The 26,255-nt window shown below is 42.2% G+C and overlaps 1 protein-coding gene across 2 annotated transcripts in view; it reads right to left on the bottom strand.

The window, feature by feature from the left end:
- Positions 1-26,255, bottom strand: part of SLC15A2 (solute carrier family 15 member 2) — a 69,688-nt gene that overhangs the window by 23,747 nt on the left and 19,686 nt on the right. For both annotated transcript variants that reach the window (XM_053403736.1, XM_053403725.1), the window contains 8 exons: positions 25,970-26,062; positions 22,496-22,595; positions 12,173-12,263; positions 7,639-7,716; positions 5,493-5,575; positions 3,414-3,500; positions 2,352-2,441; positions 113-157 (listed from right to left, as the gene is read on the bottom strand). In XM_053403736.1, the coding sequence (XP_053259711.1) occupies positions 113-157; positions 2,352-2,441; positions 3,414-3,500; positions 5,493-5,575; positions 7,639-7,716; positions 12,173-12,263; positions 22,496-22,595; positions 25,970-26,062 (667 nt within the window). The remainder of the gene's footprint in view (positions 1-112; positions 158-2,351; positions 2,442-3,413; positions 3,501-5,492; positions 5,576-7,638; positions 7,717-12,172; positions 12,264-22,495; positions 22,596-25,969; positions 26,063-26,255) is intronic.

The raw sequence follows: 26,255 nt of genomic DNA, 5'->3' as shown, positions 1-26,255 counted from the left end.
AATCAATAGAAGTGTGACCCTTTATTACACTGCCAGCCCATAATTTAAACTACTGACTTGAATTTGTTTAATGAAGAAATATAATTATCGTGAATGAACCCTATCTACTTACAAAGTCAGCATTCATTTTAGTGGCTTGCAGTGTCCACCTGGAACCCTAAGGAGAAAACAGATCAAAATGAATACCATGGAGTACTGCATGCATGGCCAACATTGGAAAGAAAAGCAATAGCAAATTACCAAAAAGGGCCATGAAATATTGTTAAGGTTCAGAACATGAAAATGCATTCATCATACATTCTTAACATATATAATAATTGCAGTTAAATGAAAGCACGTGCATTTTCTCCTTATCTGTTATCACAAACAGAACCTTGCCAATTCTTTTCCTAAATGCCTACCCTTTGAATAGGGAGAAAATCCACAGAATCACATTTAGCAAACCAAGAAAAGGCTAAAGCAACAGGTAGAATTATGCAGGCAACCAAGGTAGGAAGGCTGTTCTTAAAAATTGAATCAAATGTAAGATTTTCTAAGCAATACCCAGTTCTTGACATGTATATTTCCCACACAAGGAAGTATCTTATTCATACCTTTTCTGTTAGTCAAATGCTGTAAGAAACCCGGAAACAATGTTTCTCAATGAAAAGGAAAATAAGTAGTTAGGGATGGATTCATCTTCAAGGGCTTATCTGTGCAATCCACCACATGTCTATTGAGAAGCAAGTCCCATTGAGTTCAATGGAACTTATTCTCATGTAAGTGTGTGTAGGACCTCATCACCTATCTTGATTGTGACAATTGGTATAAATAAATTTGATATAGGCTTGTAGTGTATATGTGCCCCAGGATCTCTTAAGAGGAATGGAGGTGGGGCAAATATATGCCCACTACATCATTGGACTTAAATATCCACATGTGTAGGGATTGTCATTGAAAATTTAAACAGAATGATATGTTCTACAGTGTCTGGCACATTCAAAGAACATCCGCAATGTCTATCATTTCTGGGGATGTTTGATTATTTGCTCTTGACGAAAGCTGAGGGACCAATGCATTTTTGTACATTGTTCTCACTATAGGCATTTTATTGCATACTTTACCCTAGCATTTTTAAATATTTTACTTTGCTGTAGAACTGCATTGCAAAATTTGGAGAAGTGAAAATTTCCAACAGTGGTTGTGTTTTGGTTTGCATAGTGTTGTGAAAAGTGCAGGTTAGGTAGGTTCACCTTTAAATACAAGCTGAATTTAATTTGGTCTCTAATAATATCAGAGGGTTTTTTGTTCTGTTTAATTACTTGAATGTGTGCATTACAGGAAACTTTTCTACTGTCCATTGTACAACCAGCTACACAAACATGTGCTATCCCCTTTTTTGGGTAGTCTAACATCACGGCACAGTGAAAATATTAGTTTCTATCTGTCTGACATTAACCTGGAAGTAACTGCAAGGGTGGCTGAGTTTTTGTCAATAGTATCTCTTAGATACTATTGGCACTATTTAGTGAGAAGCAATTCCAATGAAAATCCTCATTATTACATATTTTACGTGGCTGTTTATTTGTATATATTTTAAAATTTTATATATGGATGTTTTATCATGGCCTATACTTGTAATGCCTAATAAAGGTTTGGCGAAGTTAAAAATGCATTAGATTACGGGAAATTGCATTGCAATGATATGTGTTAGGAGGTAAAACTGCATACAAAATTGTGCATGTTTGGAGCAATTTGCTGATGAATTTTCATGACAGCTTTTAAAAAAAAGTTCAGAAAACTAGAGAACCGAACATAAGACTGTGAAAGTCACCGGTGAAGGTCACCTTTTACTTTCATACACAGTGGTGTAGTGGTAAATTCTGAAGTGCAGGAGCTAATCAAGGAGTCCTGTGGCACCATAAAGTCTAAGGTTTTTTTGTACCCTGTCTGTATCCCTATATCTAGTTATTTGAGAGTAAGTTCCATTGATCACAGTGGTGTTTACTTCCGGCTGCATAGGTTTAAACTTGCAAAGCACGCTGAAATTTAAGAAAAGATCTTCAGTCCAGCTGAAATGTAGCCTTAAGCTTTTTATTAGAAATGAAAACAAGCTTGCAAAGATGTACTACTGCCATTTAAATTGCTAAACTAACCTACTGTAATGCAGAAACCCCATTAAAGGAAAGGACCTGAAAGCCTTATTACTAGCTCAATCACTTGCCAGAACAAAGTGTGTCTGCCAATTACCCTGGTGCTTTACCCAATGATGTCATTGCTCCTGTTCTGAAAAAAAAGTCCTGGAGCTGCATTATCTTGATACTGGGGCTGAGGGGTACAGTGAAGCCACACTAGATAGTACTGCACATTACCTGTTGATCAAAGAGAGCCCAGAACATTGGCAGTGGTATGAAGAGAAACAGGACCCGTGTCACCATTTTAACTTCAGTTATCAGTTGGTTCTGTGAAGGGAAACACAAAGCAAAAGGCAATAATGGTTAGTAGGAAAGAAAGGTCTACAAGCAACAGTCTCAGACATTATAATTTTGCTGCATGGAGGTGAACTCTGTGTAGGAAAATATGTGTGTTTTCCCTAATATCAACTTTCATGCTTTAAGTACACCAGTTCTGCAGTTGATGTGTTCAGGTACTTCTCAATCTGTTCAGCTCCGTTGTGGAACATTTTAGATGCAATGACTTTGGAGGCTGATGCAAAGAGAGCTATGCCTATGCATATTTGGGGTGACCCAGTTACTGCAGAATAATCACACATGGCAGATCTGGTTATGGATATTTGAGCAAATGTACTGTAAACAATGTGAGCTAATATAGCAAGCACAAGGGAGGAACAAAGAAAACGGGTAGGACAGACATGCACTGCACCAAATCAATGTATCTCAGTATCAGGGAACACACTACTTTTTCAGGTATACACTAAAATCGTAAGGTGTGATTGTGACAAACACATGCCTATAATAGAGGCACACTAACCACAGAGCTGAAATTGGATGCACCTTCCTGAACAGTGTGCTCATGGTGGCAAACTTGGGTTAGTTCAGATCTAAACTCTTCTGTTCTTGGGTGCTTTGTTTTGGGAGAGGGACAGTTTACAAACAAATTTCCACTATGGCTGATGTTGGGAGCTTCAGTTTCCCTGTATTCGCACTACGATTCCCAGGCAGTGTTGCAAAAATGTGTATTCATTACATAAAGGAAGCACACATGCACAAAAAAACTGAAGTCAATTGGGGGGGTGTATTTTTTGTACATTCTCTGAAGACACTTACAGTGGTCTTCAGGAGACACTTGCAGTGATTTTGAATGAAGATGAGGAGAGTTGATCCATTTCTACATTCTAGCTGTTATACTCTGAAAGCTCACCTCTTATTGGAGGAATATATATTAAAATACTTCAGATCCAAATATTGACTTACTGAGTATTTTTCTGAGGCCCAGTCCAGCCAGTGCTCCCTTTTAGGAATGTGCCGGGATCGATTTTTGATCCGGTTTGTAACAGCAAACTAGAGGGAAATAAAAGCAATTGAGAGATGTGTAGGTTATGGAGTTTCTCCTACATTTGTTTGACTTAGTCCACTGCATAAAGCCCATTACAATTAATTACATCATTTCTTACACAATCTTCTATTGTTTTATTGACCCTACTCTCATGCCATATATCATGAGTGGAGAACCTGTGGCCCTTCAGATACCATTGGACACTAACTCCCATCAACCCCAGCAAGCATATTCTGTGGTCAGGGACGATGGGAATTGCAATCTAGCAACATCTGGAAGGCCGCGGGTTCCTCATCCCTGCCTTAAATCAGGTTCCATCCCTTTCATTGATTCACTGGATGACTTCCACAAGACACAAAGGATATTATTTTCTGGGTAATGGCATTTGTTGTATGAATAAGGCCTTGGGTTCCATACCCCTTAGTCCAGCAAAGCAAATCATGGCATGCGTGTCATGCTTGATATTGTTCCTGCAATTCTTGGTCTTTTTCTTTTCACCAGAAAAAAAGTGGCAACATTTAACAGCTGCTGGTAAGTTCCACATATGCAACTCTGTAGTTGACCACATATCTGCAGTGTCCTTTATTTTGGAAATGTTGATCTGGAAAATCTAGATGATAGAGAAAAGTTTCCTGTCCTTGAAAAGTAAGACCAAGTTTCATTCACCCCAACATTCTGTCAGTGGCCCACTGCCAACTCCAAGTGGGCCCCATCCCTGAGAGAGTCCACCTCCTCCTTGCTGCTGTTGCCATTGGCCATTATTTTCCCTCTCCTTCAGGACCCAGAAGGAGAATTCAAGGCAAGTGAAGGATGCTGTTTTTCCTCCTCCCTCTGCTCACTCCTTGCATGTCCTGAGGAGGCAGATGAACAATGACAGCAGAGATAAGGTACAGAAGTGTCAGGAGGCCCAGAAGGTCAACAGTAGATCCCTTAAAGGGGCCCAGAGAGCCCTACTCACTGCAGTGGCAACCCTATGTTAATGAGGAGGGTGTGATGATTACTGAGGCAGCCATACCTAGCACATCATCATCAATTGTACTTCCTTTGGACAGAGAATTTCCATTTATCTGTAATGGCTAATAGCCACTGAGCAACCCATTCCCTATTGAGGTATTTAATCCATTTTAAGAAACCACCTTAAGGCTAGTGGCCATCACCTTCTGGTGATGAATTTCATATGATAATTATGTACTAATGACTGTATGAGAAACAACTTATTTTGACTGCAGTTAATACAGTGCCAATCAATTTCACTGGTTGACCCTGAAATCTAATATCCTAGGAAGGGGAGAATGAGAAAGTGATGTAATATAACCCTTCATACCATTCACAATTCTTCACATGTCCATTGCATCACACCCCTGAGTTATATTTTTCCTAATCTTTTTTTTTTAAGCCTCAAATGCCTTGTTGTGCAAATTGTCACAGTGACCTCAGTGCTGGAGTAAAGTAATACTAATCAGGATGATGGATGGTAGGGAGCCATTCTGGATGTTGAGCAGCGGAGCCAATGAACGTTTTTGGCCCCAAGCCCTCTGGTTTAGATCCAACATGCAGTTATGCTTTGAGAGAAGTTGGACAAAATATTCCCATGTATTACCTTTGAGTCTCAATGGCTACTTGGCTAAAGTCCCTTCTCCAATCTGAAGCTGGCTCTTGGAATCATTGACATAAAAGCCCTAAGCAGATGACTGAAAGAGTGGAGATCAGTATATCCAGCAGGGAGCAGGATAACGTTGGCTGCCTGCCCCTCCTCTGCTTCACTGTGTTGATCAGGTATTCTGCCCAGAGCCTGTTTGTGTGCAACATAGAGGCCAGAAGCAGCAGCAGTAGGCATTATTCCACTGCAGTGGAATTTATTTCTAAGCAAATCTATATAGGATTGCACTGTAAAACTCATATGGCTAATCAATTAACATCAGGGTCAGACATGTGGAAAATATGATTTTAAAATCTCAGAGTCATGCATGAAAAGGATATCTAACAAACACACTTACCCCAATACACTTGCAAATTTCGAGTAAGATATTTCCTTCTGGTGGAGTCTTTTTGTACATTCCATTTCCAGCAATAAACACAACTATAAAAGAAGTGTGGTTTGAATGTAGGCAAAAGGAGTTACTGTACATCCAATGTAGCTAGGCATCTGCATGAAGAAACTTTCATAGTTGGTCCTGGGGGTACAGGGACCTTTCAGAATAGCACGGAAAGTGGCACAGAGGGATTCAGTAGGCAGGATGCACAGTCAAAACTCAGGTGACTTGCCTTGACCAAGCAGAAGCATTTTCCACTACTTTAGAAATCTTACGAAGAGTGTGTCCATTGAGACAAAGAATGCATTTTTTTTAAAAAAAATCTAAGTGTTCCCAAACATTGATTGCTATAAACTTTATTTAGGTGTTCAAATAATGCATGGGGGGGAGAATAAAGTGTGGAGGAGGTGCTGGCACATACAGCTGCACATCCACTCCATAATTCAACACAAGAACTTACAAAAAGCCCTGCAGGGCCAGGCCAAAGGCCCATCTAGTCCAGCATCCTGTTTTGGGAGTGGCTAAATTGGAAGCCCAGCAGAAGCCCTTGAGAAGAATCTGAGCACAACAGCAAGATTCCCAGCAATTGGTATTCAGCCTCTGACAGATGAGGTAGACTGTATCCATTATGGCAAGTAGCCATTGATAGCTTTATCCTGCATGAATTCATCTGCTGCTCTTTCAAATGCATCCAAGTTGGTGGCCGTTAATAAATCTAGTGGGAGCAAATCCCATAGTTTGACTGTGCTGTGTGAAGAAGCATTTTCTTTTGTCTGCCCTGAAACTTCCAACACTTAGCTTTGTCGGATGTCCCCGCTATCTACGTTGTGCTTAATTGCTCATGGAGAAGAGAACGATGTGGGATGGAGGGAGGCATCTGTGGCGCGATTGAGCATTCTGGACAAAGTAGTTTTTAAATTTTGCCTAACCCAACACAAGCAAGAGCTGATTTATTATGCATAAAAAATACTCAAAATCTGATTTTTTTTCCCCATTTGTCACTGTAACAAATGAAATACTGCACTAAATGGTCCAGTCATCTGATTTGTTCTGCCATTTAATTTTGTTGCTATCACAGGCATGTGTTGGCATGCACACAGTATACATGTAAAGAAACACACAAGTAAAATATAAGCATGCTTTGAATTGGCATTTAATCTGGGCTTGTGTGTGTGTGTGTGTGTGTGTGTGCGTGCACATGTGTGCGTGCGTACCTTGAGCCATAATTATTAATAACCCAATCTGGGGGGGAAGGGAACTAACTAAAATCTTAGCTTTGGTCCATTCCAATATATGCTCTGAAACTTAGTTGTGCCCACCTCATATCACTGAAGGATCTGCAGCCATATCAACAAATAGCAGGAACAGCAACAAATCCATTTTGGGTAGACTTTTTTAAAAAAATAAAGTGAAAGAAAAGAACTGCAGCATTTGCTGGCATATTTTCCCTTGACTGCTTCTGTGATGTACTTTCAAACAGTAATGTCAGATGATATCCAACAAGCACAGTACACGAATACAAAGGAACCATGTGGTAAACAGGAGGCTTCTAGGATTCTGCTGGCATGTTGTTGGGTTTTGTTTGGTGTGTGTGAAGGGGGACCATTCCTACAACATCAGCTGCTGTCTAGTGGCATCTCCTAGTCTTTGTTGGGAAGACTTCTATTCCAGAGGGAATAAGAAGACATTAAAGCAGCTAGACTTATAGAAGGTGGGGGGGGTGGGGGGTGGTAGGAAACACTGCCTTTTTCGTTGCACAGATTGTTCTCTCCAAAGCAAAAGGCAGCATTTCTCCCAGCCTCTGGGTGGACACTGATTCTCTGCTGTGAGTGACTGTACGTCCAGTTGCTCTGCTTCAAGCAATACAAAATAGGTACCACAGTGGCGGGAAGGTAAACGGTGTTTCCGTGCGCTGCTCTGGTTTGCCAGAAGCAGCTTAGTCATGCTGGCCACATGACCCGGAAGCTGTACGCCGGCTCCCTCAGCCAATAAAGCGAGATGAGCGCCACAACCCCAGAGTCGTCCGCGACTGGACCTAATGGTCAGGGGTCCCTTTACCTAGATAAGATGTTGGCAGTGCCACTGCTCTGTTACAGCACCACCTACTTACTGAGAGCGATGACCATGAGAGCAGCGGGAACACCAAAGGCCAAGGCATAGCAGTCTCCACCAAAGCACTCCACATCACCTAAGAGAAGCAGAAACAGAACTCCCTTTCATCATGTTTCAATTCGGATTCCCACCCTTCCTTCCAATGCCATAATAAAGAGAGATGCCCATTACCACCTTTTTCTTTGCTTGAAGTCAACACAGGACAAGTTTTCCTTAGTATACCTGCATGCACTGAATCAGTTTTGTGAGTGGCTCAGAATGTATGCAGATCAGGAAATAGTGTGCCTAGGGCTCTGCTCACTTTCTAAGACTTCTCAGGATGTGGCATTCTGAGGGCAATTCCTATGACCGTAATTTGTTCTAACTATTTTTAATGTAGAATTTTAAAATTGTCGTAACCTGCCCCAGAGCCAGCTGGTGAAGGGTGGGTAATGAATAATATTTTAAAAATTGTATGAACTGGTGCTTAAAGTCAAGGGCACCTGTAGGCTCACATGTGCCCACAGAACCTTTCCCTTGTGCCTGCAGGGTCCCCTACATTCATTGAAATTAAACTCAAAAGAAGCGTTTTATTGTAGCCTATAGGCTAGGTTATGGTATGTGCTAGGTTGTGGTGTGTGTGTGTGGTGCAAATTACTTTAAAAAGTGAGTCTAATGCACATTTAAAACACATAACTCTCCCTGCAACAATCCTGGGAAATTTGGTTTGTTAAGGGTGCTGGGAATTGCTGTAGGGTCAAGTTTCTTGGTTTGGGGGGTAGAATTGTGTGCTTCAAATGTGTATTGGATGTACTTTAAATGTGTGCCCATTTATCCAGTCTGCAAAATTGCCCCAAAATGGTTGATGACAACTCCTGCCTTAATTAATCTTCCATACACAGAACCTTAACATTGCACTGACTCCAAAAGCCACAACATTACTTTGTTGATAAGAACACTTCCCAACAGTGTGTGCCTGGATATATGCAGTAGGTGTGAAAGTGATGGGGAGGGAACAGTTACCCAGGCATCCAGACTGGAGTCCCAGGCTCACCTGGCTGGGTACTCAAGCCAGAACACAGTGAAAGTCAGAGAGAAACCTCTAGACTCATGAACGTGGCCCAACTTCTGAATCAAGGGTTACATACACCCAGCTGCAAATATTCCAGGAGAAGTGGTTGCAGAGATGCTGTTTGTTCTGCACCGGAGCAAATGAAAACAAAACAATTTCACAGCTGAACACCAACAGGATAAAAAAAAATACTGGCTATTATTAATGTGTGACATATTTATCTAAAGTTTATAATGCTGCCTTTGTGTTTGTGCCTAATGTTGGGTTATTTACAGTATTTTGCTTTCAGAGGCATAAGCTGAAATTTGATAGTCCAGAACTGCCCATGTTATTTCTGATTTTCACCAGAGGACGTTTTTAGCTGTTTGGGACATTGGCTTGCTCGATATAGTAGCCACAGAGACCACACAAAACAGCCAAGTTTTAAAGGGAATGTGCTTCTTTTTTCTCTTCAAGGAAGACTCTTAAGAACCAAACATCCTCATTCCACTCTGCACCATGCCACAATATTTATTTGTCCTGGCATTGACCTGTGTTGATATAAGATGCAGAGCCTAAAAGAAGCTTCCTTTTCAATCAGCTACAAAATGTTCTGAGCAGCAGCTACTTACCAGTGTTGACACAGGTAAATAGCTTTGCTTTCTGCCTTTAGATTAAATATAGAAGGCAAGCAAGTTCCCAATCCAACCCCAGACATTAAATAGGTTTCAAAAACAACACACAAGACACACAAACTGTCCTCTCTTTGCTCCTGAGGATGTGATTGTTTTTCTCCTGAGAGCTGCTCTGTGCAATGCTAAAGGTAACCTCTTGTTCTGTCTGCTTTCACTCCTTGCATCTGAGGACATGGGCTGAAAACACAGAACACAACAATTTTGCTGAAGCTCAACAGGTCTATCTGGTCAGTGTATGGGTGGGAGACTGGCATAGGAACTTTAGGGCAGTATTTTCTGGCATAGGTCTCACTGAATGATTGTGGATAGATGGCCCTGCAAAGTCAATGGCAATGTGATTTACAAAGGTCTGCAAACTTGTGATCCGCTAGATTATGCTCACCAGGTGATGTCATGCTGCGTTCCACCAGCTCTCAAGAAAGAACATATACAGTATGGGGAAGGATCATAATGAAGTTGTAGAGCATCTGTTGTTCAGGAAGAAGGTCCCAGTTTCAATCCCTGGCATTTCCAGGTAGGGCAAGGAATATCCCAGTCTCAAATCCTGGAGACCTGCTGGCAGCCGGTGTAGACAGTGCTGATCTACACAGTCTGACATGCTGTATGGCAGATTTCTATATTCTCTAACGCAGAGCAAGTTGCATAATTCTGCCTCTACTGCTGTTCTGAAGACCCCAGAATGATCGTGGCCTGGCCCTAACAGCATCTCAAGTGTTCTCAATACGTTGCTATCGTACTCCTGCTACCAAATAGAGCAGTCAAAACACGAAGCAAGAAATGGGAGGCATTTGGCCTAACTTGGACATGTTAAATATCAGGGTGGTAGTGATGTTTCGATTGAAATGGGCTTTTGCAACTTGGTGGTCAGGAGAGAACTTTACTCAGTTTGGCACATTAACTAAAAACCTTTGCAAATCTATAATGCTCCTGAAAGTTGCTGTGATGTAGAAGAGATATTGGTATTATGTTATTATCCTAAATTATTTCTCTCGGCATACTCCAGAACGTATAATTCTGGGCAGCTTCCTCCCGCCGCGGAGCAGAGCCCGCTGCCCACTGCTGCTGCAGCGGTAACTTTGGCAGCTTCCAAAGCAGCAGTGGGTGGTGGACTCCACGCCGAGAGGAAGCCGCCCAGCAAAGCCAGCTTAGCATCGCTGGGCAGCTTCCTCCTGGCGCGGAGCGGAGCCCGCCGCCCACTGCAGCCATACCCGGAGTATAAGACACCCCCCCCAACTTTTTAACCTCTTTTCCGGGGTTAAAAAGTCGTCTTATATGCCAGAATCTACGGTATTTGTCATGTCTTCTCTATGGGAGAAGATGAGACCAGGAGGGAAAACTCCTTTATCTGACTCCCTGTAAGATATTTCCTCCTTCCTACATTGTTCCCTTCAGTGATACAATATAGGACAAGCAAAAGAGCATGGCATCTCTGGCAGGCTGGCATTATCTTGTAATGACTACCATTTTGTTTGTCCCAGATCTGTTGGTCATAGCCCAATATATAATTATCTGTTCTTTTAACTCAATGGGATTTAGAGTGCTGAACTCTGTGCTGGTCTGAGGGTAGCTGCCCTTCTGTTTGGGAATGGAATGAAGATCACGAGCAGAAGCTGGGAAAATACAAGTTGGATCCTGCTGCAACGTATAGCATTGCTAGGTTCTGCATAGCAGCGCTCCAGAGTCATAGGAGGATGACCTGTGCCATAAATCAGTTATAATGAACATATCAGGGTGCTCTTTAAATAATAGTTAAAGCCTTTATATATCAACCTTTTGTGCTCTTCCACACCCGTCCAATGTTCCTGACCCTTCTTTTGGATTCTTTTAGTTTCTTTAAAATTCTTATAGACTTTTATATTCACCTTGTGCTTTAATGCCTTTTAGGTTTCTAAAGCGCTTTTTCAGATTTTAAATGCTGGTCTATGGCCGTAATAAAGATTTGTATTGTATTGCAAGTTGGATCCATAACTGAGCTTACTCAATCACATCTTCTCTTCAATGTTTATATCACAGAAAGTCTTATGGTACTACAAACAAACAAACAAACAAACAAACAAACAAACAAACAACACAATCCTTTGCAACATGGGTACAGCACCTGCACATGAAGGAATCCCCCTAACAGATAAAAGAGCATTGTTTCCTCCTTTTCTCTCCCAACACCCCACTATAGTGCATAGGCGCAGGCATTCAGCTTGCCATGCTGTTCTGGTGAACGGGAGGTCCATATGCAACTCTGAGATCCCCACCTTGTCCTCTAATCTCTGATCCACTCACTCAAGGAACATGAACTCCACGTTTGCAATCCTTCCCCAAGTAGAGAAGGCTGGTTAGGTGGACCTCCTGCTTCCATGTCTCCCATTCCCCAGACTGCTCTGGCACTGTTTCTAAAGAGTCATCCATATGTTTCCACCTCCTAAGCGGGAATTGGGTTCTGTTGTGTTCTTTGTGGAGCCCTCCAAGGTGCAGTTCTGTACATACAAATTGTATCCCGTTTTAAAAACAACTTCTCTCTGTTCTTTCAGCAGAATCACAGTGGTCTAGTTACTCCAAACAGACATATGATTTTATTCACGTGGAAATCAGGAAAACCCAATTAGCTAAGGGAGTAGGATAGTCATGCTGCATCTAATTAATTCCCACCGTCATTCTAAATCCATGCTGGGAAACTGGTGGCCTTTCAGATGTTCTTGGACTCCAGCTCCTATTGCTGCACCATGCATGGCTAATAGTCAAGAATGATGGGAGTTGTAGCCCAACTATATCTGGGGGAATATCATCCATCCATGTTGTTAATCAACACTGACCTCTCAGCACAGGGGTAAGGAAAGTAGAGATCAGACTTCCTGCATTAATGGACAGGTAGAAGACAGAGAAGAACTTGCTTCTTTCCTGGCCCTGAAATGAGAGAAGATCAAATCAACATCAGAAATTTTTTTAAACACTGCCTAGAAACATAGAAATGGATTTGTCAACGGGGCTCCATCAATTCCACTCCACTATGAATTATACATTTGTATTGACCTAAAATAAAATGCAAGGTTAAAATCAAGGCAAGATATAGATTCTCTCTCTTTCTTCACACTTCTATATAAACACACAAGTAGAAGGAAAGATTCTCTTCTCTTTGCATGGTGGAGGGAGGGGGATTTACAAAGAGAGTAGCAGTTACTTATTCAGAAGGAGCATTTTAATTGAGTCCCAATATAGCCTCATTCAATCCAACTTGGCAGTGCTTGACAGCTCATCATGTCTAGGCAATATTCTTCCAAAAAAACATAAATAGGAAAAGAAACATATTCATTATAAAAAGCATACACTAACAGCTCAGATAAGGAAAAGGGTGGAAGAAGTTGGCAAAGTGAAGCCATAGTTAGGCAAGAAATAATTGGGATTATATAAATTACATTTCAGCCTTAAGTACATTTGCTTCGTAGTATTAGCTCATTTATTTCAATGGAACCTACTTCTGTAGGCTAAAAATATCCTTGCTAGAATAATTCAAGGGGCTGTTAACTTTTGCTTATGCTAACCAGGAGCACAGAAGAAGAACTGATATTACTAATATGCATTACATGCAGATACATGTGGAATTTACAACAAAATGCTACGGTGTGGATTCCAGCCAGCCAGCCAGCCAGCCATGCCTTATGCCAGGGCATTCTAAAAAAAGCTAGCAAAGCCAATGCAGAATCTTATGGCTGCTCCTTTTCATTAATCAGAACACAACTAAAAATAAGCCATAGAAATCAAAAGTGTTCCAGTTGCCCAGCTCAGGAAGTTAGAACCAGGCAAGAGCAACAAGTTTCCAGGTAATAGGCCAAAGATTCAGGTTTCACAATCACTTATTTAATTGTGGATGGCAGAGCAGAGCAAAGAGCCGCTAGCAAAATAAAAAAACTCAGACTCAATATGTGCTCAGAAGCCTTGGCCAATTTACAGCTATTCAGCTATACTCTAATGTGAGTAGCACAGTTAGATGATTTTGATTCTGGACTTAGAGAAGGGACTCTTTAAGATGGTAATGTGCATTACTTCACGTACTTTAAAGTGTGGGAAGCCAGCCCTGCTGTGTTTGCAGCTCCTCCTGCTGAGTGGGGCCCCTCTCTGTTTGCCCCAAAGTGCTGCTCTAATGGCACCTCTCACTATTATTGACTCTGAAGTTGGCAAAAATAATAGGCAGACTCAGTTCTCTTTGTACTGGCACAGGCTGATTCTGACGTGAGAAAATGGCAGGAGGGAGAGCAATATATGTAAATGTCTGCTCCTCTTTTTACATGAACTCCTGCGGTTATTTAATTTATAAAAAGGTTCAAAATCGTTATACAGTAATGAGAAATTGCCCCATATAGATTTTTTATGTGCAGAGCTACCTTCCAGTGCTCAAGGTTGTGGAGTTTCACAGGCAGACTATGATAATGAATGGGTGGAATCCAAATATTATTTTCTTAATAATATTTAAGAGGTGCAACAGCGAACCTTTGTTTATTTTTCGCCAGTTTGTAGACCACCCTTCCTTGTGCCAATTTACTATCCCAAAATGCTTTCATATTTAGGTAAAGCTCCTTCATGAGCCTGCACAACCTTTAATATCTTCTTTGGAGAACCTGATCAGAGTGCCTCCATCTTCTGAGGGGAGGTGAACAGCAAGAAGAGATAGGACTCAATCATGGCACTTTGTCTCTGGAACACCCTCCCCCTGCTCATCTATTAGGCTTTCTCTCTGATTATTTTTATAATGAAATTGAAAGTGCCTTTGTTGATTTTAGCTTTTCATATCTCAGCTTGCTCACTGAGCTCACACGGAGAAATGCTGTTTGTTGTCCCTCATGTTACAGAGGACCAGCTGGCTTCAACAACAAGTTGGGGTCCACAGCATACTGGTCCCACGCTGTGGCAGACTCTTATGGAGGAGATCTGGCAAGCGCCCTCACTTTGAACTTTCAATTGTATCCAAAGACCTTTTTATGCTGACAGTGAAGTATTCTGTGGGTTTGGGAAGGGTATTCATTGTGGGAGGAAATCTTGCAATGGATCTGTCCAGGAAACAGCCGGAGTCAGGAGAACTTCAATAGTTGCATTTATTCATGAACGACAACATTCAGACAGAACCTGGTACTGCAGATGGAAGGCTCTATCTATCTGGGTTCTCTCAGTTTCTCATTTTTCCAATCTTAAAATCAGTTCTCCAAATTTTGCAGCTATTTAAGAATTCTTTTTTAAATGCGTCAGCATTTTAGTGCCAATTCCTCCTAATGAACCTATTTTAATATGCAGTTCTGACTAATGTACAGATGTTTGCAAGCATCTTCCCCAAATACAATGCACTTTTGTATGTTACTTCCACAAATAGCTTTATTCTTATGCACACTTTCCCCTAATATATGCATTTTTGTAACTGTTTTGTGCTTGGAGAACTGTATCACAAAATTCTGGTAAGTGTGAATCTATGATTGCTTCCAGACTGTCACTATGTAAGGTAAAGGTAAAGGGACCCCTGACCATTAGGTCCAGTCGTGACCGACTCTGGGGTTGTGGTGTTCATCTCGCTTTATTAGCCGAGGGAGCCGGCGTACAGCTTCCGGGTCATGTGGCCAGCATGACTAAGCCGCTTCTGGCGAACCAGAGAAGCCCACGGAAACGCCGTTTACCTTCCCGCCAGAGCGGTACCTATTTATCTACTTGCACTTTGACATGCTTTCGAACTGCTAGGTTGGCAGGAGGTCACTATGTAGGGGTGGGATTAAATCACATGCTGGCAAATTATGATTGTCTAATTACAGGTGCTTGGAAGGTCCTGCACAACAAACCCCACCCCATGGACTTTTTATGACAAAGAAAGTCACAGGGAAAATGCAGCATTGTTTAACCTCACCACATTCAATGTTCAGTGAATAGCTGACATCATCTAGCCTCCCTATAAACAAATCAGGATGAACTGGGGTCATCTGGAAACAGCTGAATTTCATTTTGAGTGAATACAGTAATATTGAAAGGGAAGTATGGCTTAGCCACATTTTCTATAAACAGAAAAGAAAAAAGTCCAAGCTTACCCTATAGCTTAATTATAGAAAACAAGAGCTGTTGACCATAATTAGTATGCACAGAAACCTTTTTGCTCACACTAAGTATAGCAAATGTAATTTTCTGCAGTTGAATTTGGTTTCCGGATTACTAATTATATATACAGAAATACAAGTAACAAAAATAAATATTAAGATTTTGCAAACGACTTTTCACCATAACTCTTTAACTTGCTTGTTAAGGGTCAAAATGTGCTACTGTTTCATCCACTTACCTATTAGCCCCTTGAGCTAAATAATCCCCACTACCAACTATCAGACCATAGCCCTGCTATGTGAAGGCAACACTGGTTCCTAACAGCCTATCCATCAAACCCAAGACTGAGCAAGGTTTGCTAACTGCTGTTAGACAGGGGTTATCCAAGATGAGTCCCGACAGATGTGGACTACACCTTCCGTCATCCCTAACCCTTCACCACATTGGCTGAGTATGATGAGAATTATAGTCCCAAACATCTGGAGGACATCACCTTGGCTGCCCCTGTGTAAGACCATTTTTGGTGCTTTTTCTGGTGACTGTGACTAGGGATAGTAGGGTCTGTCCGTTTTGATCCCTTCTTAAAACCAATTCTCTATATTTCAGCAGCAATTTGTAGATTTTCTGTTTTCTTTTAAATCCTCATGAAATTCTTCTGCATGTGTGAATTTCTCCAAATAAACACATTTTTGCAAGCAATTTCTCCTAATATAATGAATTATTGAATGTTATTTCAACTAATATATTCATGCTTATGCATACTGTTACCTAATATATGCCTTTTTTGGGTATACATTAGCTGGTTACAGAACTGCATCACAAAATTTAGAAAAATGTGAATTCTAAAGGATGGCTGTTTCAGATCTCATACTGTTTCAGAAAGTGCAAATTTGATAAATTTGGCTTTAAATGCAAACTGAATCCAGTTTCTCCCCTATCTCTAGCCTGCGCCTATACAGACTGATGTAAATGATGCTCTGCCTCCACTTGCTTTAGCATATTGCTATCCATTTGGTGCTTTCTGGTATTCAAGACGGACTCTGAAATTATGAAGGCACTTGGGATTCTTGGCATGTAGCTTGTTTGAAGTTATTTATTTTGCTTGAGGTCCATGCTGCATGAAGGACCTTATAGCCTTAAAGCTCTGTCAGCAGTCATTCTCAAGCTTTTGAAAGCGTGATTTCAGCATTCGCATGGGCTTTCAAAGCTGTACTGTGGATATCATGGGCTGGTGACTTTTTTAGAGATCTCATTAGGATTCGAGGGAAGGTGAAAGGATCACCAGGCTCAAAATCCCTAAAGCATCTTATGCCTGAATTAACCAGTTTTGATGACTTCACTGGTTTCCACCTCCCACAGACCGTGCACTGGCACCTGCTGAGTAACTGCATCTGTCAACACTTAGCAGTTGCAGAAGAAAACTTCAAAGATCATTCCCCACTTTGTTACTTCCCAGCAGCAGCATCCATAAAGTGAGGTGTGAATTTCCAAAAAGGCAGTGCACGAGCCTGAGCCCCTTCCCTTGACATATTTGTTTTGACTCTGGCTTAGTTCTCCATTCATTTTCCGCACCTAAATGCCTCCTCAACTTGGGAGTCCACAATTTAGATGTAAATGTATGTCTCATTATGAGCAATCACATCTGGTACATCTCTTGAATAATCTTGATGCCACGGAGGGGAAAGAAAGCGTATCTTGAGTCAGTCAATCCAAGTGTGAAGCCTATAGAAGAGATCTCATTGTCAATGCCATTTTCTTGGTTCCAAGAATCCATTTTGGTGGATTTCTGTTGGTTGCTTTGAAATCCCTTCAGTTCCTGATGTACTTCCATGCTGCTTTCTCAATTATTTGCTTTAATTCAAAACTCTGGATATTTGTGCACATGCATTTTCACTCTCTACTCTGTATTTTGAAAGCTGTAGTCATTCTTGCAGATGCATATTTTGCTTGAGGTCACCCTGCAGCACAGAGCTTGTAAAGCTGCATGCGTAGTCATTCTTGGGCATGCCGGAGTGTCATAAAGCCACTCTCATATCCCAAAGACAGTGGGTTGCAGACAGTTCACCACTTGCATGGAACAAGAGAGCTCACAGGACTCACAACATTTGGGGGAGTCTATTGTCTCTTTCATCCATAATGGCGTTGCAAATAGTTCAAAGCTGCAAAAAGTCTTGGCATGAAAGTTGATATTGCAGAACTGCAGGAGAGATGGTTTGTCATGAAAGTGTTAAAATATCCCAAGAACACAGGTATCATGTGAAAACAGAATAATGTGGGGAAGAGGTGAGGGATCCATCGTGAACATGTGATAGATTTCTGAAATGCATTCAAATTGATTTCAGTGTGCTTGTCATAATTTACGGAGCAGGATTCAGAATGACCAGCACTACAACAATTCAACACAATTTCCACAATTTACATCTATCTTGAAGTGAATTTCGTAGGCTAGGTAGCAGTTGACAACAGTCTGCAAATATTTTAAGCACAACTCCCCACCGTGTGTGAATGAATTATATTGTTAAGTGGCAGTAGTTGGGGTGAGGAAATGACATATCATCTTGCAGTGGTAGTGAAATTTTTATTTGTACATGTTATTTTGCAGAGTAAGGGCAGTTCTACACCTTTATGATTTTGGAGGGAATCATAGGTGGTATGGTGGTGTAGTCTTTGCCAGATGTTTCAGACTATAACTCCCACAACAGCTGACTGGGGTTGATGGGAGTTATAATCCAAAGTATCTGAAGTACCTGTTTAAACAACAGTATACATACATTTGGGAACCCTTAACTAGCCAATATTGCCTTCTGCTGCCCAAGAGTACCTAAAGAGGTCCATACAGGCATTTGATACAATGTTTGATGCAAAGAACAGCAATGCAATGCCTTGTGTATGTACACAACCTTCTCAATCACATTTTTTTGCACATAATCCTACCTGCCTTGCCACAGAATATATACTCCAGCTTGCCATAATGCACCCATTACTTTAAAGCGTAATGGGAGAAGTGGCCCTAAGACGCAGGGGCAGGAAGTTACATTGCAATACACTGAATAGTTTGGGGTGGCTCATTTTAAACAGTATGTCAAGAAATTGACATAAAGCTGAGTGACAAAAAGAAAGGAAGTCGAGGATTTCGCCTGCCAGATAAAAACGCATTGACGCCCATAGTAAGCCTTAAATCTGTGGCCTGCAGCAGGTAGGCATCCCGTGAGTTCTAACAAGCTCCAGCCTGAGGAGAACTACAAGGAAAAGAGCCACATCAGACAGCAAGCAATTCTCTTCACAGCAGTAGGCTAGAATAGACCATGTGGTGCTGCCTATATAAAAGCTGCCAGGTCACCCTTGCTCTGTAGGCTGAACACCAAGGTCCCAGTCCCTGCGAAAGATACTCTACCCCTGCTTTCTTTGCAGAAGTCAAGTGTGACAAGTGTTATTCCCCTTCCCAGTGTGCATCTGGAACCTATGCACATTAAATTGAAGCACAGCAACCTGCAGGGTAAATGCATGCGCTTGCTCTTTTTTGCAGGCCAAATAACCCGCGGAAAGCAGGAACATGAGTCTGCTCACATGCCTGCTTTTCGCAGGGATGTTGGAGAATTCTAATGGGAATGGAAACAGGAAGGGAAATTAATGACATTTGCTTATTTAGTGCATGTCCAGAATGGAAATCAATCCAGCGAATAGGATTGGTATTCATTGTGGTTGTTTTCAGCCTGCAAACGATTGCATAATTGTTGCTGGGGTTCCCTTCCATTTGCACTGTGCTTCCTTTGCACTGCAATAAATGGACTTTGCACTGGAAGGAATGTTGTCGAATAATGTAACAAGAATGTAATTAATTATGTAAAATTCCACCACAGTAGACAGCAAGACGAATAATGTAGGTTTTGTTGGATGCCGACATGCAGCAGAGCAGAAACAAGACTGCGTACGATGAACACAGAACACAAATCAATGCCTGCTTACATTCCTACATATGAAGTGAACCTTAGTACATCCTCCTTAAGGAATACACGGCTGAAGCAGAGTGTACATGATAATGATCTTCCAAAAGAAAACAACTGTTTCTTCATTCAGAGTTTGGAATTTTGGGGTGAAACATTCAAAGGTCTCCTCGTCTCCATTAACGATTAGCTTTTAACAACTTCTAAAGATCAACTTAACCCAGGAAGGTAATACTTAACCTCTCAGACAAGAGCACAGTGATTAATTTGGAGGGAATCTGTAAAGCATTTTGAAAACAAGTGCTGTGTGTTCTTGTTATAATCACATACTAATTAGTTGTTAATTAGAAGTTGATTACAAAATATTACTAATTATTATTAGTCATAGATGTTGCACTTCTGGGAATGATATAACCCTCAGGAGCTGCTACTTTGAGATAAGCAGAGGAAGATTCCTAATGTCAATTACAATTACTTTTTCTAAACTCAAACAAATCTTTTATGTGTCTTTCCCTTCCCCAGCCAAATTACATGATCTGTGTGATTCTTATGTTGTCAGCTCTCTGCCTAATAATGATACCTCCCCATACCTTAAATCTATGATTATCTGTGTTCTAATATTATTTTCTGACATAGGCCCAGATGCTAACTACATGATTCCCCCCCCCCAACAACAGGCAAACATAAACAACCAAAATGCAATAAAATAACTCAGTACATCCATCCGCAGCTACAGAGATGATATGCAGGGCTGTGAAAATATGCAATCTCATGTTTGATCAAAACTATTGCCTGCCTGATCATTAACAAACAGGCTTTCGGGGGATGCTAGGAATTTTCAATATCCTGAAGGTATCCTATTGTTTAGGTTTCATGAGCTATGTGAGAAAGTGAATGCAGCTTGTGCTAGGATGGGGAACACTACAGAAAAAATACAAGGTGTTTCAGTAAACTGCTAGTAACGTGATAGATAGAATTCCTTGGTGAAATCTTATTTTAAATACACACACATTCACCTTGTGCTGGTTAGCCATGCACAGTAGAAAAAACTCCCCATGCTCTGGGCTTGGGGGTATGAAACTACAAACAGAGAAAGAGAGGAAAGGAAGATTAGGACGCAGAGGTATGCAAGGTTAGTGGAAAGTAAGGGAGAGTTCTTCTTTAAACCAGCATGAAATACAAGGTGTATTTGCACTGACCAGCTTTGCACATGATTTTTATTGGAAACACAGACACCATTAATGTTCCCAACACTGACTTTAATAGTGAACTTTGTGACAAGTGCCAACAGCAATGGACTCAAAATGGGGCAACTGAGAGAAAAGAGGGAGGTATCAGCATGCTTGGGGGAACAGCATAAATACACACACACAGACATATTATGGGGGGCAGGACTCACTCAAAACAGTACAATGAGAACTGAATATGCTCAGTAGCCATATCATCCTGAGCATTGGTTGGAAAAGGAAAATGGGGAAGGAGGGCAAATGAAGTGGCCTGAACTCTTAAGAGGAGACATATTGCACCATTTTATTGCATAGGTTCAACTTGTTTCCTTAATTGTTAATGCCAGAGTTTCCTTCTCGGTTTGGACAGTGGTCCATTTAGGCCTATTTGACATCTCCATGAAGCCACGGTGGGTAGTAGGTAATGGGAATGTCCCAGAGCTCAGAGAGTTGTTTTCAGCTCAGCTTCCGTGATGGCATGAGAGAGTATCCTTAGGGGAAGTGGTGGCAAAGAAGTGGAAAAACAGGTTCCAATGAAACAGATTCTGCCTTGTATGCACAAAGTTTTGGCAAAGGAATGCAGGAACTCCATTTGCTGCTTCTTCAGTTCCAACCACCGCAGCTCACAGTCACCTGTGCCGTCGATGATGCTTTCTGAGATATGGAGGGAGGGACTAAATGGAAGTAAGCAACTTCAGGTGGCGCTTGTCCAATGACATCCCATTTTGTTTCCACAGATGTCCATGTTTTACGAGACCTCAAGCCATAGTTGGCAGCAGTGACCAAATCCTGCATATTTTCCTGTTTGTTCCTCAGAGGCTTCAGAGAAGTGTGGGAGGAAAGGTTTAGCTCAGAGGCAGAGCTCATGCTTTGAAGGCAGAAGGCACCAGGTTCAGCCACTGGCATTTCCAGCAAAATGAATCAGGTAGCAGGTGGTGAGAAATAGCTTGCTCTGTTTGAGACCTTGGAGCACTGCTGCCAGACAGAGTTTAACTATGCTTGGTTACATTAGACAAGCCCTATGACATGGAATAGGGCAACTTACTAGGCTCCCTAGATGTGGACAGAGGATGGGCAAGTTGCACACTTCTCATGGACAGAGCTTCTGAGTAATATCCAAAGCTACCCTTTATATAGGCAACCTTGGAATCGACTCTTTTGCATGGATGAGTCAACAATGCATGTTCATTACATTGCATTTGACTGTTTATTAAAAATGATGAGCCAGGAGTGAGTAACCCTTTGAGGCTTGATAGTCACATTGAGAGTTTGACCACCATTCCAAGGGCTGCATGGCAGTGCACACACTCACACACTCAGCAGAAGGTGATAAACAGGCAGGGTACATATACAGGCACACACTCAGCAGATGAAGGGAGACAAGCTGGCATGAGAGGGCCTGCTCCTGCTCCATTGTTGCCGTGGGGAGCAGAAACACAGCTTCTTTTTTATCTTTTGCAAAGGAGCTCCTTCTCCCTCTGGTAAGGCAACACTGACAGGAAGTCTTAGAAAGGAAAAAGGAAAGAGCATTCCTTCCTGTTTCCCAAACCTCTCTGAGACTATCTAATGTCACCAACATTCAAAGGATGAGGCCAGGTCAGATGTAGAAGGGCCCCTTTGGAAGGTGAAAAGCAGCAGCAGCACCTCCCCCCTCCCCGCTGTGGACCAGATCAATGGAGAAATGGTGGGACTTAATAATGTCAACTGCTGGACAATGTTTTTTATAAGGGTTTTTTTTTAAAGAAAGAAGGCAAATTGTTAGGGTGGTAGTTCGGGTCCACCATGAATTACTTCAGGAGTCCAGATATAGCCCATAGGTCAGGGATTAACCATCCCTGCTAAGTGCTATGTTTAAAAAGGCATTAAGAAACCACATGGATAAAAGAAACAAAACTCTTACATGCTCCTCTTCAAACTGGTCTCCACCAAACGCCGCCACACAGGGCTTGATACCTCCTGTTCCAAGAGCAATCAGAGTCAGGCCAGTCATCGACAGAACCCTTCAAACAGGAATGGAGACATTTCAGTACCACAGAAGGGTGTGTGTGTGTGTGTGTGTAGGGAGAATAGCAGCACCTCCCAACTACATTGCATACCAGAATACTTTTCTCCCCAATAAAAGTTTATTAAGACCTTTCATGATGTGTTACAACAAAAAATAAACTAATCTAAACAGAGAAAAGAGAAAAAGGAGAATGCAAAGTCCTCTCTTATAGGTAGATCTTAACTTGTCCCACACAGAAAGAGGTGAACACTCCCAGCCTCCCAGTCTGGGAGATCTTTCCTTCCCTGCTTCTCACACAGGGTCCTTCCCCAACCATCCATCACCTTCATCTGCATGCAAACTCCTCATTAACCCTGAGTGGAGGACCAGAATACTTTGAAGCACATTACTGAAGGCCCATTCACACTTGGTGTGTGACAGCTACTTTTCTGCAAGAAGGGGCTGAATACGGGGGTGGGGGTGGGGGTGTGTGAGGCCAGTTGCATGAGTCAAACTGCTTCCCAACTAGGAAAGAGAGTAGTAACCAGGTGGGATATTTATTCAGAATCCCCAAAAGTGTGCTACCAGAGAGATTGGTATGCCACAAGGGAGGAAGCAATCAAACCATCATGTTGGATTTGGCAGAAACCACCCTCTCACATTCTCTATCACTTCCCAGGCAGCGATAACTGTCCTGAGGGTGCACTGGAAGTCTCTGCAGCAGCACTTGCTATGGCTGATTAGTGCAGGAAAATCACAGAAACATCACCATTCAAGCCTGGTTTCAGATTTTACAGGGCCCTTCCCTCAGCAGACTACCCTTTAGTGCTGACTGACCCCCGCCCCCAGCTCAGAGTCATCTCCTCTGAGCGTCAGCACTACTGCAGCTGCCAGCCTCACCTTCCCAGTACAATTCCGAACACAATTCAAAGTGTTGGTGCTGACCTTTAAAGCCCTAAATGGCCTTGGTCCAGTATACCTGAAGGAGCATCTCCACCCCCATCGTTCTGCCCAGACACTGAGGTCCAGTGCTGAGGGCCTTCTGGCGGTTCCCTCGCTGCAAGAAGCCAAGTTACAGGGAACCAGGCAGAGGGCCTTCTTGGTAGTGTCACCTGCCCTGTGGAATGCCCTCCGACCAGATGTCAAAGAGAAAAACAACTACCAGACTTTTAGAAGACATCTGAAGGCAGCACTGTTTAGGGAAACTTTTAATGTTTAATAGACTATTGTATTTTAATATTCTGTTGGAAGCCGCCCAGAGTGGCTGGGGAAACCCAGTCAGATGGGCAGGGTATAATTAATAAATTATTATTATAATAATATTATTATTATTTCCTTTGCACTCACTCTGTGAACTCACTGGTAGCCATGGCACTGCCACCAGCTAAGCCCACTCATGAGTGTGAGGTGAAGCGGTTGAGACAGCCAGTTCCACCCTTGTATAGCGAGTGGATTTACTTGGCACCAGACACTGGGAACCAACCTGTCACTTTGTCCCTGACCACCACTTTCAGGTAGTAGGTATTGGGTAGTGACAGAATGTGCTAGAAGAGCAAACCAGGCATCAGCCCCAGTGGGTTCCATGCTGATGCTGGGCCTGTCACCATGGCAGGCAAACACACTGTCTGCTTCTGGGAAGGGCTGTAGCTCAGTAGAAGAGCACAAGCTTTCCATGCAGAAGGTTCTGTTTTCACTCGCTGGAATTTCCAGGCAGGACTGCAAAAGGTTCCCTATTGGAAATCCTTGAGGGCTACTGCCCAGTCAGTGTAGATAGCTAATACAGAGCTAGATGAACCAATGGTCTACAACAACAACATTGAAATATTATAGTACCCATGTACCTCCCATTTTCAGCCATGGCAGGGGAACAGTTTCAGCCCAGGAAAAAAATATATTATCTATGTCATAGCCAGCCAAAGTTTGGGGAAACCCTGCTTTATTTATATGCATGCTGCACTTGCCTGGGATTTGGCAAGAAAATTGCTAGCACACCACTAGCTTGAAGTGGGAATGATGCCTAAGGCCTGATTCAAACATTCAGAAAAATTACATCATACAGTTCTGGAATGAGCTGCCAAAGGAAGTCTGCTAATGCGCTCCTTTAGTGTGGTTTTGGGAGCTTTGAGAAACTTATTTATTTAGGCAAGCTGTTGAAAAGTGAAGCCATTCCAAGTGATTAACTGGGGTTATCTGTTGGATGGCATTTGTATTTGTGCTGTTGCGGGTGTATTTTTTACTCTGCTGTTAATACGTAATACTTTTTCATGTGATAAGGATGTTCCATAGTGGCTTTATAAGCCTCCTTGAACTTTGTGGGCCAAAAGAGTGCAGTTTTAAAAACAACAACAGCAAAAGCCTGGAATGCAAAGAACTATGCATGATGTTCTGTATGCTCTTTTCTGGTGTCATAACTGAGAAGGGGCTGTAGCTCAGTGGATAAGGGTCTTCCTTGCATGCAAAAGTTCAACCTGCAGCATCTCCAAGTAGGGCTTGGGGAAACTCCCTGTCCCAAAGCCTGGAGAACTGCTGCCAGCCAGTGTAAGAAGAATTTGCTTTACATGTGTAAAGCTTTTGACATGAGGGGAGCATCTGAATTTGTGATTCCACACCTGCATTCTGAACTGGCACAATTTCAAAGCAGGATCAGAGGCAGACTCCATTTTCCATGCTGGGTAACCCTTCCTCAGCTGGTTAAATGTTCCCTCCCCTGCAAGTCCCAGGATTGTCATTAAATAAACTCCCAGTTTGAATGGGAGCCACCGCCACCCCCAACGGCTTTCCCTCCCTCTGCGGCAAATGCATATTACAAGACTTCTGCAGGATTCTAAGATGGACTCTGTCCTTGCCTGCCTATACCGTTCACCTCTGAGAAAACCAAACATACACTGTCTAAAACAGTGGTTTGCTTCCCCCCCCCCCCCGCCGCCCCACTCCAGGTTTGGCCTTTAGATCTAAACAAAATGAAAAACCTTAGAGTGCTAAAAAATAAGTAACAGCTGAAGTTAATGAGCTTCTGAAGCATGTGGCTCGGGACAGAGGTTTGCCTGCAGCTCATGCGTAAAGCGCTTTCTAAGGGCTCATTGCTTGAAGCAGTGCTCACCCTCGCCATGGAAATGTACGGAGGCTATGCCAGTACACTACAAGACTTGATGCATTGCCCCTCGAGACGCAAGACTGGTGGATTGCCTAGCACAAGGTGCTAGCAGCTTTCAAGGCTACGATGTCCGGACACAATTTGGGATGGAGGACACGGTGCCAGCATTAACAAAAGCCCAGAAATAACCACACAACCACTTATTGCAAGGTGCACGTGAATGATCTATACCTTAATACAAGCCAATTAATAATAATGTTATCAAAACATAGCAGACCCGTCTTTTCATTACTTACACATGAACAATTTGGTTTCCCACACTCGGTATCGCCCCAACGGACTTGATCACGTGTCCAATAACGTAAACAATGGAGAGATAAATGATTGTTCTGTGGAAAGAAAGAGAGAAAAAAGTAAGGAAATGCTATCAGCCCAAGGCAGTGGCATGATTTATAATCTGAAAACAGAACGTGTGTCTGTATTTCCTGATAGGGAAGGCACAAGGATTTTCTCTGTTACCCTTTTCCCTCTACCAGAACTGAAACTCCTCTTTCTTCATCATGCTTCAAAGCATTGAGAAAA

Source organism: Podarcis raffonei, chromosome 1 (genome assembly GCF_027172205.1).
Source record: "Podarcis raffonei isolate rPodRaf1 chromosome 1, rPodRaf1.pri, whole genome shotgun sequence".
Classification (NCBI taxonomy): Eukaryota; Metazoa; Chordata; class Lepidosauria; order Squamata; family Lacertidae; genus Podarcis; species Podarcis raffonei.
This window is presented reverse-complemented; position numbering and strand designations above follow the sequence as displayed.